This window comes from Octopus sinensis, linkage group LG20, assembly GCF_006345805.1.
Source record: "Octopus sinensis linkage group LG20, ASM634580v1, whole genome shotgun sequence".
Lineage (NCBI taxonomy): Eukaryota > Metazoa > Mollusca > Cephalopoda > Octopoda > Octopodidae > Octopus > Octopus sinensis.
The window spans coordinates 19,459,399-19,475,041 of NC_043016.1; the positions used below are offsets into that span (position 1 = coordinate 19,459,399).

Below are 15,643 nucleotides of genomic sequence, written 5' to 3' on the forward strand. Positions count from 1 at the left end.
GACAGGCCTTCGTGCCAGTGGCATGTAAAAGCACCCACTACACTCTCGGAGTGGTTGGTGTTAGGAAGGACATCTAGCCGTAGAAACTCTACCAGATCAGATTGGAGCCTGGTGCAGCCATCTGGTTCACCAGACCTCAGTCAAACCATCCAACCCATGCCAGCATGGAATGCAAACGTTAAACGATGATGATGATGATATATATGTATATATATATATATATATATATATATAATGTAGTATATATAATATATATATATATATATATAATGTAGTATATATAATATATATATATATATATAATATACATATAAATATAAACATATATTTATATTTATATTCTCTTATACATACTGTACTTATTGTACCATATTACTCCTTCATGTACACTGTTTTGTTCTATATTAATATGTTTGACCTTAATGTTTTTATGTAGTGGTTTAATAAATTATGTGATTGGGTATTATCTGGTAGTTGATAATTGATTTAGATGTATTTCTCCATTTTCTTATTTTGTATTATTCATTTGTGGTAAAACATCTTACCTTTGCCCATATAATACAGTAAATGAATTAATTGCATCGCAATTCTTAACATTTATGTATTAACTTTGTTGGGTACTTCACTAGCAGTATATTGGATATATATTATCCCATGGAGGGTTGCATTTACAACCCCTATCTCAATTTGTATATATATATATATATTATATATAATAATTATTATTTGAGGGAATAAAATCCAAACTTACAAGGAAAAAAATTCAATTTAGAAATACTAATCAAATTTTACACAATATAATATATATATTAAAAAATTAGAAAAAAAAACCCCACCTTTTATCAATTCAAAATGAACAATTAAATCACACCATCTAGAAAATTACATATAATAGAAATATTAAAATTAGAATAACAATAAAATGTCAATGATTAAGTAAATTGCAAAAAAAATAATAATAAAAACATATATAATTTGTACAAATTATATACGTTTTTATTATTATTATTATTTTTTTGCAATTTACTTAATCATTGACATTTTATTGTTATTCTAATTTTAATATTTTTATTATATGTAATTTTCTAGATGGTGTGATTTAATTGTTCATTTTGAATTGAAAAAACGTGGGTTTTTTTTCTAATTTTTATATATATATATATATAAGGCAGTCAACACAACCCCACCATTTATTGATTTATATATATACTATTTATATATTTACATATGTGCATGCAAATAAATGTTTAATTGTGTTGTACATATGAGAGAGGAGTGTTTCGTACATATTGTAGCATACATGGCTTTTATCTCACAACTCATACTACTGCATTCTTCTGGTCAGAACTGGTCTCATCCGAAAGTGACATAGGTGCCAAACTTTAGGCACAAGATAAAAATTCATTTTCTATGCGTTATTTATTTAAATTACACACACATGCACAATATTTTTGTCTTTATTTAAATAACTTTGTAATTGATATTTTTGTTTTTTAAATTTTATTAATTATTTAATTAACTTTAAATTATTTTATGATGTCATCTTCTCATTTAAGCATAATAACATGAAAATAATTGCTTTTTTTTCCCCAGAAATATATTTAATCTGACATGGGGAATCAACTGACAGGAATTGCACCTTCACAGATCTTACCTGTTGAACAATATTTAGCAGACATTCCAGATTATGAATTTGAAATAAGGTCAGCTGCTTTTTATTTTACATTCTTTGGATAAAGCCTTAGGGCCCATAATGTTCTGGTGTTGAGGCCAGCTGCCAATATCTGTATGTATATACAAATGTACAAAGTAATGTATTTTTCTTCCACTGGTTTACACTGGTTCACTGAACTACAAGGCATTTGCTTCTGTGAGAAATGTAATGAATGTCTGTCATTAGCACAGGCCATCACTATATGTATTTATATGTATATTTATATATATTATATCACTATATATATAGTGATATATATAGATTTCGCCGGGCGAAATGCATAGCCGTATTTCATATGCCGTTACATTCTGAGTTCAAATTCCGCCGAGGTCAACTTTGCCTTTCATCCTTTCGGAGTCGATAAATTAAGTACTAGTTACGCACTGAGGTCGATGTAATCGACTTAATCCATTTGTCTGTCCTTGTTTGTCCCCTCTGTGTTTAGCCCCTTGTGGGTAGTAAAAGAAATATATATGTATTTATATATATATGCTAGGATTTCTTATATTTACTCAGAAATATTTAAAATTAAGTGCAAACCATGTATCTCCTCTACAGCAAGACAATTGTTTATCTTTGTCTTGCAAGTTACTTGGTGACCCTGCTATTGCTGGGTGTCACAATAGAACATCCAGTCCACACTGTAAAGTGGTTGGCATTTGGAAGGCTATCCAGATGTAAAAGCCATGCCAAAACTGAGTTCGCTAGTGTTGGTGTCATGTAAAAAGCACTCAGTCCGCTCTGCAGAGTGGTTGGTGTTAGGAAGGGCATCCAGCATGAAAAACATTCCAAAAAAGACACAACAAAACATGGTGCAGTCTTCTGCCTAGCCAGCTTCCGCCAAACCATCCAACCCATGCCAGTATGGAAAGTGGACATTAAATGATGATGATGATATATGTGTGTGGGTGTGTATCACACTTAATTTAATGTATTTCCTAATGAATTATCTTATGAATATAAATAATTATGGCTATAAAAACATTATATCTTCAATTTCTTTGTGAGTGCTGGTGCCACTTAATAATAAGCAGTGGTGATGGTGCCATGTAAAAAAAAGCACCTTGCATGCTCTCTAAAGTGATTGGTGTTAGGAAAGGCATCCAGCTGTAAAATCCAAGCCAAAACAGACTATAGAACCTAGTGTGTGGCAAGCTGGCAGGAATGTTAGCACACTGGGTGAAATGCTTAGCGGTATTTTGTCTGCTGTTACATTCTGAGTTCAAATTCTGCCGAGGTCGACTTTGCCTCTCATCCTTTTAAGGTCGATAATTAAGTACTGGGGTCGATGTAATTGACTTAATCCCTTTGTCTGTCCTTGTTTGTCCTCTCTGTGTTTAGCCCCTTGTGGGTAGTAAAGAAATAAGAACCTGGTGTGGCTCCCTGGCCTTGCTAGTTCTTGTCAAGCCATCCAACCCATGCCAGTGTAGAAAACAGGTATTAAATGTTGATGATGATGATGATGATGAGTTAGGTTTACATGCAAAAACTGGACCAGAATAATATTATAGATGTTCTTTGTTTTTTTTGTCACTAAAGAGTACTAAACAAGCCAACATAAAACATATTAGAATTTATATATATATATATATATATATATATGTGTATGTATGTATGTATGTATGTATATATCCAAATAAGCAACAAGTATATCCAAGGTAGAGTAGTACAATTGTTTCATGCTACTTCATTTTATTAAACACTTTAAGTATTACATCAGTTTTAAAATGTCGAGCAATCTTCAGCCACTTATAGAATTTTCCAATTAAACGGACATGCACATTCTTATCCTTATTGGCTGAAGATTGCTCAACATTTTAAAACTGATGTAATACTTACAGTGTTTAATAAAATGAAGTAGCATGAAACAATTGTACTACTCTACCTTGGATATACTTGTTGCTTATTTTGATTATAATCACCCCATTTGATTTATATGGATAATACCATACAAAATTCAGGTGCCTTTAACTTAAGTACCATATTCATCTAAATCTAAATTTTGCTGAACTGATATATATATATGTATTTATATATATAAACCTACTAGAGTGTTTTATATCATATGACAGGTAACTTTGTGAGTATCCTTTTGCCACCATAGATAATGTCACAAAATTTGCTATACATATAATAATTATAATTTAACTTTTATCAAGTTTCTCAGCACTTCTATATACTACATTAACGTAGAAAATGATATATATATATATACTAATATTCAAAGAAAAATAATTATTACCTTAAAATACAATTAGGATAAGATAAAGAGATAAAGTTCCTGATTTATATAGGACTCATAAGGGCCAGTTTCCCAAGTTTCCGTGACATATAAATTTCCCACCGAGACAGGATGCTGGTCTGCTGCAGGAAAACTCATTTTTATAAGCTGAGTGGACTGAAGAAATGTGAAATGAAGTATTTTGCTCAAGAACACAAAGCATCACCCAGTCCAGGAATTGAAACTACTTTCTTATAATCATGAGTCCAACACCCTAACCATGAAGCCGCCACTAAAATAGAATTTAATAAGACAAATTTCTCATTTGTATAACTCATCTCATAACTACACTTTTAATCACTTCCTCTTCTCTTTCTCTACCTCTGACTCTTTCTCCATTCAACACCACTTAGGTTAAATCTCTCTCTCACTCTTCCTCTTTTTCTATGTGATGTAAAGCATTTACATAAGCTGTTATTGTGTAGAGATACCACCTAACAACCTTTAAGGGTAACATATGAAGCTTTTGGTTTCATAATTGTTGTTGTTTTTGTTGTTTGTCCCCTAGACGGACCCTGATTGAGCAACATATTTAATCAGTTTGATCTTTTAATTTTCATTTCAGCTTGGGTAGCACACGCTTCTTCAAAGTAGCCCGAGCACGATGCAAAGAGGGCCAAGTTGTGGTCAAGGTGTTTGTCATACATGATCCTTCTCTCCCATTGGCCACACACCGAAATCGATTAGAAGGTAAGCTCTCATTCCTCCTTTTATTTATAGTTATGCGTATTTTGATTTTTAAAATCCTAATTGTTACTTGAGTTAAATCGAAATTGTTACTTTTATTCAATGGTTGTGAGGTTAAAAAAGCTAGATTACTGACCAGATAGTTATAAGTTGTGCACCATTAGTATTTATCACAAGCACCGTGTTTTGTACCTCTAGCCAAACAAAAATAGACTCCACTTCCTATTTCACAGTCGAGTATTTTACTGTAGGATGCACTTCCCAGTTAAAACTATTCTTATAGCAAATAAACCATCTTTGTACACTCAGAAAAATTGGATATGAGACAGTTCTCTCCATCAATCCATTTTCTCCACTTACTAGTCCTGGGTTGTTCGCGTGAGTAGAGTCCTCAGAGACTTCCTACATAGAGTCCTATCAGAAGCATCTTCCCTGATGTTATCCAAAAATCTTGTCCTTGATCTACCAGTTGACAAGTGAGAAATATTAACTATCTTTTTATTATTGACAGTTGTATCAAGGCGGCAAGCTGGCAGAATAATGCTAAGCGACATTTCACCCATCTTTACATTCTGAGGTCAACTTTGCCTTTCACCCTTTCAGGATCAATGCAATAAATACCAGTTGTGCACTGGGGTCAGTGTAATCAACTATTTCCCTCCCCATAAATTTCAAGCTTTGTGCCTATACCAGAAAGGATTATGACTGTTTTCAATAAATATTCCAATATTTTGTATATTGTATTTTTAAAAATACTAATGTTATCTAATAAAATATTTATCTTGACTGTTTTGGATTCATGTTTATAAAGTGTCTAATTGTTAATCCTTTAGCAACCAGATTATTCTGTCAAATGTAATACTTATTTATTTACATTATTTTGAATTAATCATATATTATCTCATAACTTTCAATGATAGGATTATTTTTAGACTGACTTTGTCGGGTAGATGTGAGAGGCCAGTTTGAACATAAAACACATAGAATATAGAGAGAATGCCCTCCATCAGCATTTGCCATATTCTGAACACCTTACTTCCTTGGGCCTGGACACATTGAAACTCCGACGTCTGGCAGCTGACTTGGCAGACACGCATAAAATTATTAGCCATCTTACAAACAATAACTGAGCACCTTTTCAAACTCCACCTGTCTAGCACCTGTGGACATTTTTTCACGCTAAGAGTTGCTGAAGCATGGAACAAACTGCCGACATCAGTTGCATCCTTCAAAACTTCCATGCTTCCTGAGATTCGCCAACACTACACCTGATTTTCCCCACTCCATACACATGCAAGCATGTATCTGACTCATACACTGTTCACTTCCCAGACATTTGTACATTACTGCATATACTTTATAACACTTTTTGACAAGTTGTGGTGCACCTGAGCACTATACAATAATTTCATTATTATTATTTATTTGGGATGGATATAGCCTGTCTGAATGCTAAAAAGTTAATGTTTATAATTGAACATCTTGGCCATTTTGTTTTATTATATGCTACAGATATTAGTATTCTTTTATATCTCCAAAATTTAACATAAAGCAGGGAAACTTTGTTAAATGCTGACTATGCAAAATATACAAGAAATAATTTTTTCAAAGCCTAGTGCTATGAAATATCAAAGGCCTCATGCTAATATATATTTCTCAGAAATATTGCTAATAAATATATTGTGATGTTTTTTTTTCGTTTTTCTCAGAAATTAAAGGACAGTTAAGTGGTGCTTCAAACTGTCTTCCATTCCAGAAATTTATTGTAAGTTACTTACTTTCTTTTGTTTGTTTTCTTTACCTTTTATTTGTATATGTAGATAGATAGATAGCTTGATAGATACGCACACATGGCATTGGTTGTGTGGATTTTAAAGAAATCTTCACATATTGGTGATGATGAAATTTTTTAAAAATCATCATCGTCATCATTATCATCCTTTTAACATTTACTGTTCCATACTTGTACAGATCAGATGGGATTCGTTGAGACAAATTTTCTACAACTGAATGTCCTTCTTGTCTTTAACACTCCCTTGTTTCCAGTTCATCCACTAGGCTTTTGCTCGGCAACTGTCAGAAGGCTTGAGTCAGTACAAGAATGTGGTAAAGATACCTGCCCAACATACCACATGACACAAGATCAAACCCTAGACCCCATGGTTGTGAAGTAAACTTATTATCTACTCCACTATGCTTACATTCATTATATCTTACAATTGAGTGGTGGCTATCAGAAGCAGAAGAACACCATACAAAATATCTAATGTTTACAGGTGTACTTATTTACAATCTTAATTAAAATTTCATTGGGTACACTTTGTCATTTAAGACCAACAAAATACTGGTCTAATATTGGAGTTGCACTTAATTAATGAATTCTATCTTTTATAATGATGCCAATATTAAGGGCAGTGGAATCAACAATGTATAGCATCAGGCTAAATTCTTTCAATACACTTTCATTTTCTCAAAATTCTTGGTTATTTTTTTAACCTTTGTGGCTAAGAGTATTAAATTTCTTAAGACAGTTTATATATATATATATATATATGTGTGTGTGTGTGTGTGTGTGTGTGTGTATGTAAAAATAATATGTGACAATTACTCGGTAACCAAGATAAAACTCTTCAGATAACTGAAGAGATGGTGGTGTGGATTTCCACCTCAGCATCCGAAACTCAGAGTTTTATCTTGGCTACCAAGTAATTGTCACATATTATTTTTACAGATAAATTCCTCTACTTACATAATATTGAGATCTCTTTCTTTCTTTTGTTATCTTACCGTTTTTACCAATATATATATATATATAATCAGAAAAGAGATAACGAAGTAATAAATGATTATCATATGAACTTTGTTAGCTTACAGCTGTTTCTGCTATAAGACACAGTGATCTCATAGTTGAGTGCCTGGATAACACCTTATACCTTCATCAGAGCCTCAAATATGAAGTGCAATTTATTTGGGAAATAATTATATATATATATGTATATGAAACTCACTGTTGATTCACCAGTAGTGATAAATTACAGGACGCAATACAAATGTAGAGTATTTTTTTATACATTCTAACTGAAAGACTCCCATTTCCAGAACTCAGAGTCATTCATTTCTGAACGTTAGCTGGTAAACCAAGCCTAGTTTACTTTTGAAATCCCACTGTTTGATTATTTTTTGAAAATATGAAATGAAAGTTTGAAAGGAAATGCTTATCCTCAACATTACCTTCAAGCTTTCATTTCATACCAGCTGATGTTCAGAAATAAACGACCCTGAGTTTTGGAAATTGGAGCCTTTCAGTTATAAATTATTAAAGTATATATATATGTGTACGTATATATATATATATATATATATATATTACTCTTTTTACTCTTTACTGTTTTACTTGTTTCAGACATTTGACTGCGGCCATGCTGGAGCACCGCCTTTAGTCGAGCAAATCGACCCCTGGGACTTATTCTTTGTAAGCCCAATACTTATTCTATCGGTCTCTTTTGCCGAACCGCTAAGTGACGGGGACGTAAACACACCAGCATTGGTTGTCAAGCAATGCTAGGGGGACAAACAAAGACACACATACATACATACATACATACATATATATATATATATATACGACAGGCTTCTTTCAGCTTCCGTCTACCAAATCCACTCACAAGGCATTGGTCGGCCCGGGGCTATAGCAGAAGACACTTGCTCAAGATGCCACGCAGTGGGACTGAACCCGGAACCATGTGGTTGGTTAGCAAGCTACTTACCACACAGCCACTCCTGCGCCTATATATATATATACAAAGATGTAAAAGTCAACCATGCCAGTGACACGTAAATGGCACCCACTACACTCTGCAAAGTGGTTGGCACTAGGAAGGACATCCAGCCTTATAAACCAAGCCAAAGTTAGACTGGATCCTGGTGCAGATCTCTGACTTACCAGTTCCAGTCAAACCGTCTAACCCATGCCATCATGGAAAGCGGATGCTAAATGATGATGATACTCACACACACATGCACACATACCTATGTTGATATAAGCTGAACAATTTAAACTGTTTTATTATTAATGCGTCATCATGTACTAAATATCTTTCTAACAGTCATAACATACATACCATCTGTCTTTGCAGCAGTCAGATAAAGCAGCTCTTTTATTCCGCCAGTATACAAAAGATAGCTTATATGATCGGATAAGCACCAGGCCATTTCTCAATGCAATTGAGAAAAAATGGATTGCTTTCCAACTTCTTTGTGCACTGAATCAGTGCCATAAATTAAAGGTAAGTTGTACTATTTACCCTTTTATATCAATATTTGTACCCAAATACAATACCTATATCTCATAATTAATTTTGAAAATAGTCAATAATTTACAATGATTTTGTAAGAAAAAACAAAAACAAAAAAAAAACACACTTTCTTCATTAAGTTTGCATTTGGCATGTAACATAACAAATGGTTTTTCTTACAATTATAACAAAAGGTTTCCCTGAGACATGTATTACAGAAGCCTTTCCTGTCACCAACCTTCACTTATTTCCAAGTAAGGTAATTAATATTTCCCTCATGGTCAGACACATTCTCACAGAATATTGGAAATGAATGGCACTGCATGTATGACAGTGACACTCATTTACAACTATCATGTGATGTCAAAGCAAGGAGACACAAAAACTCATACACACATACATACTCATATACATATATATGCAACAAGCTTCTTTCAGTTTCCATTAGATCCACACACACAGCTTTAGTCAACTCAGTGTTATAGTAGATAATGCCACACAGTGGGACTGAACCCAGAACCATGTGGCTTGGAAACAAACTTCTTACAACACAGCCACACCAACGTTTATAATAATAATCATAAATCATCATCATCATCATCGTTTAACATCCGTTCTCCATGCTAGCATGGGTTGGACGGTTCGACTGGGGTCTGGGAAGCCAGGAGGCTGCACCAGGCCCAGTTTGATCTGGCAATGTTTCTACAGCTGGATGCCCTTCCTAACACCAACCACTCCGTGAGTGTAGTGGGTGCTTTTTACGTGCCACCGACACGATGCCAGGCGAGGCTGGCAACGGCCACGGCCACGATCGGCTGGTACTTTTTATGTGCCACCGGCACGGAGGCCAGTCGGGGCGGCGCTGGCAACGGCCGCTTTCGGATGGTTCTTTTATGTGCCACCAGCACTGGTATCACAACAACAATTTCTATTGATGTTTATGATAATTATTTTTAAGGTAATTACTAAATAAAATGTTTAATTAGATTAAAGCACATGTAAAAGGTTGCCGTAGGGCATCATTAAACTAGAGATTATTTTATCAACTCACAAATTTTCTAAGTTTTCTTGTTGATTGTTTTTTTTTATTTTCTTTGTAATTTGTTTCTTGAAGGTTTGTCATGGTGATATCAAATCTGAAAATGTAATGATCACGAGCTGGAATTGGCTTTTCCTTACAGACTTTGCAAGCTTCAAACCAACATATCTACCTGAAGTAAGTTGACTAATTTTCATCATTATTTCAGTTGACCAAAATTTACTATTTGTTGCCTTTCTTCATTTCCATTGGTCATTTCATCAGTACTATTGAGGTCTACCCCCTCCTCCCACCACATCACATCTTCGCATGTTCTTTGGTCTTCCATTTCTGTTGAAGGTTTTTATTATCAATATACAACACTTTTTCACTAATCAGTATCATGTCTATCAACTGTAGTTGTAGCAAAGAATCAATATATCATAAAATTACATTCAAAAATTTTTCTTTATAATAGGCGCAGGAGTGGGTGTGTGGTAAGTAGCTTGCTTACCAACCACATGGTTCTGGGTTCAGTCCCACTGCGTGGCACCTTGTGCAAGTGTCTTCTACTATAGCCTCGGACCGACCAAAGCCTTGTGTGTGGATTTGGTAGACGGAAACTAGAAGAAGCCCATCGTATATATGTAAAAGAAGCTGTATGGATGCGTTCATCACATTCCCCATCACCAGTGCCCTTTATCGTCATTACCAGTGTAAAATTTCCACTACCCCTAGGGGTACACTAATGTACCTCTTGAAATACTTGTTGGGAAAATATGGACAGAGTGGGAATTCCAGTGGACTAACATTCTGGAAAGGAAATAATGGGCTTAGTGATTAATGCTGGGCCTGAATAGTTGGGTTTGGACACAAGAAGAGTGATGTGAGGAGGAAAGGTGAGTGGGAAAGAAATACTCAAGTGCCTCTCTCTCTCTCTATCCGCTCAGTCGAAGTCGACTCTCGGTCACTCGTTGGATCAGTGTCCTCCAGTCAGTTCTATCCTGGGCCGCTTCCTTCAGATTGGCTATGTCCATTCCGGTATCACTCTTGATGGTGTCAAGCCAGTGGGTTCTTGGTCGGCCTCTTCCTCTCTTGCCACTGACCATTCCGAGCATGATGTCCTTCTCCAGGGATTCTCTCTGCATAATATGACTGAAATATGCCAATCTATGCTTGGTGATCCCAGCTTCTAGTGACATTTTCAGCCTTATCTGCTTAAGAACTTCTCCATTGGTGAGCCTTGCTGTCCATGGAATCCGTAAAAGTCTTCTCCAACACCAAAGCTCGAAAGCATTAATTCTCTTCTGGTCAGCTTTCTTTAGTCTCCAGGTCTCGCATCCATATGTTGCTATTGGAAGACAATTGCATTCACCAATCTGCATTATGTGCCAGTGGCACATAAAAAGCACCCAGCACACTTTAAGTGGATGACATTAGGAAGGGCATCTAGCCATAGAAACCATACATCAACAGACAATTGCCGTCTGGACAGCCCCATGTCAAAACATTCAACCCATGCCAGTATGGGAAGTGGACGTTAAGCGATGATGCTGATGAGCTGGTATGAGTCCAGCCTACTGTGAAGAGCAGAGTCCATTATAATAGAAGAAGAAAAGGTGGTGAGAGAGAGGAGTTAAAGCACCTGAAGGCCAGAGGTTGGAACATGTCCCTGTGAGTGATTGTATGCCAGTCAGATGGCCTTTTTTTGGACACAGTCAAGGATGTCTGTGTGTGATATAACAGCGCTGTCCTTGATGTGAAAGCATGGAAAATGCAACATAAAAAAACTGATGTTGATGATGATGTAGAAAGTTGAGTGTTTTACATAAAAGTGATGTATTTGTACTTTTGCATAAAATTATAATATACACTTTGCATAAAAAGCTGTTTCAGTTCTTTAGTTTATTTTAGCCATCATGGTCAAGTTCATGTTGGAGCACTACCTTCAAGTTAATATCTTTTTATAATTTTAAATCTGATTTTAATAAAACACTGAATAAATGTTTTTTTATTTATTTATTTATTTTTTTTCCAGGATAATCCTTCAGATTTCTCATATTTCTTTGATACATCACGTCGTCGAACATGTTATATAGCACCAGAGAGGTTTGTAGACAGCAGCTGGAAAAACGCAGATGCTGCTACACAAGTCAGCCTAGATTTGACTTCCAGTGAAACGAAATTTGGAGATCTCACTCCAGCGATGGATATTTTCTCTTCAGGGTAATTTTTAATTAAATCCCCCCCCTCTCTCTCTCTCTCAGTAGGTCATTAGGCAAAGTACTTAACAGCTAGAGTTCAAATACTGCCCAGTTTTGTTTTGCCTTCCGTTCCCCTGACATTTATAAAGTAAGATCTGAGGTAGATTAAATTGATTGTAAGCCTTGAAAGCAGTACTCCAGTATGGCCATGGTCCAATGATTAACCGCTATATGAAATAAAAGAATATCCTTAAACACCAATGGAAAGCATAATCTTAGCACAGGCATAGCCGGGTGGTTTGCAAATTTGTTTCTTAACCATGGCCAACCAAAGCTTTGTGAGTGGAATTAGTTCATGGAAACTGAGTGAAGCACATAGTGTGTGTGTGTGTGTTAGTTCTATACAAGTGTCACTGTCATATAAGCAATTCTGTTTGTTTCCAGTCTTCTGTGAAAAATATGTCTGGCCATGGGGAAATGTCACCTTGTTTGGAAACAGGGTAAAATCTGCCTTAACAAATTCTAAGCCACGCAGGCATGGAGAAGTGGAAGTCAAAAGAATGAAGATGATGACATTGAGATTAATAAAATAAATTGTCTTCTTCCTTGTCAAATTTGGTTTTGTATTTTGTCAAATGAAATTGATATCTTATACTGTTTATATCATACTAGCACTATGACCCCGGCAATGCCAGGTCATAGTGCTAGTGCATGCATATGCAGCTGCGTGCGTGCGCACATACATGCGAACACTGTCCAAATCTCCGACCAATCACATACAGCTAGCTGGCATTTAATTGGCATATTAAGTTTCAGGCATTTTGATTGGGTTTTTGATAGAAAATTCACAAAAAAGTCACTTCTATTGACTTTTTAATGGCTTTGCAGGGTGACTGGGGAAATGTAAAGATGTGCACGACCAGCCTTGGGCGGTTTTCAATGACCATAGAAAGTAAGAGCCCTCTAACTGAAAAATTGTGGATTTGTATAAAGGACACGCGCACACACACACACACAGACATTTATATATATAGAGATGATAATATTTGTCTTACCATTATTGTAATTATTTCTCTCTTATTTTTGTTACGTAGGTGTGTGATAGCAGAGCTTTTCACAGAAGGAACTGTACCATTTGATCTTTCCCAGTTGTTAGCATATCGGAATGGAGAATACAGTCCATGGAAAGTGCTAGAAAAAATTGAAGATTCAAGTATTCGGGTATCAAGACCTAAGTTTTTAATATTTATAAATATGTGTGTTATATATATATATATATACATACACATTTTGGAAGGCGGTGAGCTGGCAGAAATGTTAGCGTGCCGGGCGAAATACTTAGCGGTATTTAATCTGCCGTTACATTCTGAGTTCAAATTCCGCCGAGGTCGACTTTGCCTTTCATCCTTTCGGGGTCGATAAATAAAGTACCAGTTTCACACTGGGGTCGATGTAATCGACTTAATTCCCTTGTTTGTCCCCTCTATGTTTAGCCCCTTGTGGGTAGTAAAGAAATATATATATATATACACGAGAAGATGCTGAAAAGTTCCTGGCTTTGAGAGTATCATGAAAGGCCTGGTTGAAGACCCAACCTCCCATGTTCTTTTACAGGGCTTAGAAAAACTGAAGGACCACTGCAATAAGTGTGTGAATCTGAGAGGGGAATATGTTGAATAAAGCCATAATTAACTGATTCTCCCCTATTTTCTTTTACCAGAAGTCAGGAACTTTTCAGCACCCCCTCATATATATAAACACACACATGTTTACTTACACTATCTTGATATACTATCCCTGTCTCCTTTTCTTCACAATTTAGACTCTTACCTTTCTCAATAAACCTTAACACTAATCCCTGACTTTTTCCTTCTTCCATCTTGTGGAGTTAAAATGACTTAAGAACAGAGACAATTTATATATAATTATAATTTAAATTTTCAGATGAGGGGACATACATTCAGTGGATGTAACTGGTAGCAATGTTTATCCAGCATGGTTTGATTCTCATCAGTAGATTACTATTATTTTGTTTTTGTTTCTTTTACCTCACATTAGTATTTATGAAAGTATAATATACACACACATATATACACATACAAACACACACACACACACATATATATGTACATGTATATATATATATATATATATATTGTACACACACATACATATATACCTGTATACACCATGAAATGTTGATGATATAGATATGTAACATATTTTCTTTTAGGAACTGGTACGCCACATGATGCAGAAAGAACCAACCCATCGTCTTTCAGCTGAAGAATATCTCATTCAACAGCGGGGTAAAGCTTTCCCTAACTATTTCTACACTTATCTCAAACTTTACATCCAGCGTTTTGCAGTAGCACCAATTCTATCACCCGATGAACGGATCGTAAAGTAAGTACCTACTGTGATATATCACCTTTCTGTTTTCCCAAACTAAAGTATAATTCTGTTTTCTTCAGAAAAATTGGATATTTGTTCATTTAACCCTTTAGCATTCAAAGCAGTCGTATCTAGCCCAAAAATTCTGCCTGTTTTATATTCAAACTAGTCAGATCCAACCTCTTGTATGTGCCCTACAATGTCATTCTAAAAATAAACAACGATGTCATCAAAATCTCAAAGTTATGAGACAATGCAGGATTAATTGAAAACAATGTGAATAAATAAGCATTACATTTGACACAGAAATCTGAATGCTAAAGAGTTTAAGGGTAAATTTTTTTGTCCTCTCTTCTAACTTATGTTACAACTTTTTTTAAAGCATTCTTCAGATTTTTATTTATTTTAAATATCAAAGATTCTGAATCTGCCAAAATATTTATAAGTAACTTAACAAATATTTTTGCTTAAAAGAAGAAATAAGAGACAATGATTTTAATGTTAGTTAACAGTAATTACAAGATATTTGGCCACGTTCTAATTTATGTGCGAGCTAGTCGAATTGTTAGTGCTTTGGGCAGAATTCTAACAGCATTTCTTCTGACTCTGTGTTTTGAATTCAAGTCTTGCTGAGGTAAATTTCACTTTTTATCCTTTCAGAGCTGATAAAATAAAGTACCAGTCAAGTACTGGGATCAATGTGATCAACTTTACCCCTCCTCTCAAAATTGCTGAGGGAAGGGGCAAATTGATTGCATTGAGATTGGCGGCGAGCTAGCAGAATCATTAGCACGCTGGGTGAAATGTGTAGTATCCTACTACATTCTGTGTTCAAATTCGGCTAAGGTCAACTTCATCCTTTCAGGGTTGATGAAATAAGTACCAGTTGAGTACTGGGGTCGATGTAATTGACTACCCCCTCCTCTAAATTTCAGGTCTTGTGCCTATGGTAGAAAGGATTATTATTATTATTATTATTATTATTAAGTGAGAGAGCAGCACATGCCATCAAAGTGACACTGGGGTACACATATGCAAAGCCCAATATAC

The 15,643-nt window shown here is 35.2% G+C and overlaps 1 protein-coding gene across 1 annotated transcript in view; it reads left to right on the forward strand.

Moving 5' to 3' along the window:
* LOC115222484 (phosphoinositide 3-kinase regulatory subunit 4) overlaps positions 1–15,643 on the forward strand; it is a 95,468-nt gene that overhangs the window by 17,797 nt on the left and 62,028 nt on the right. Inside the window, exons 2-10 of the mRNA XM_029792714.2 lie at positions 1,594–1,703; positions 4,561–4,685; positions 6,392–6,447; positions 8,819–8,968; positions 10,092–10,193; positions 12,034–12,221; positions 13,294–13,420; positions 14,433–14,605; positions 15,218–15,227. Of these exons, the coding sequence (XP_029648574.1) occupies positions 1,612–1,703; positions 4,561–4,685; positions 6,392–6,447; positions 8,819–8,968; positions 10,092–10,193; positions 12,034–12,221; positions 13,294–13,420; positions 14,433–14,605; positions 15,218–15,227 (1,023 nt within the window). The 5' untranslated portion in view covers positions 1,594–1,611. The remainder of the gene's footprint in view (positions 1–1,593; positions 1,704–4,560; positions 4,686–6,391; positions 6,448–8,818; positions 8,969–10,091; positions 10,194–12,033; positions 12,222–13,293; positions 13,421–14,432; positions 14,606–15,217; positions 15,228–15,643) is intronic.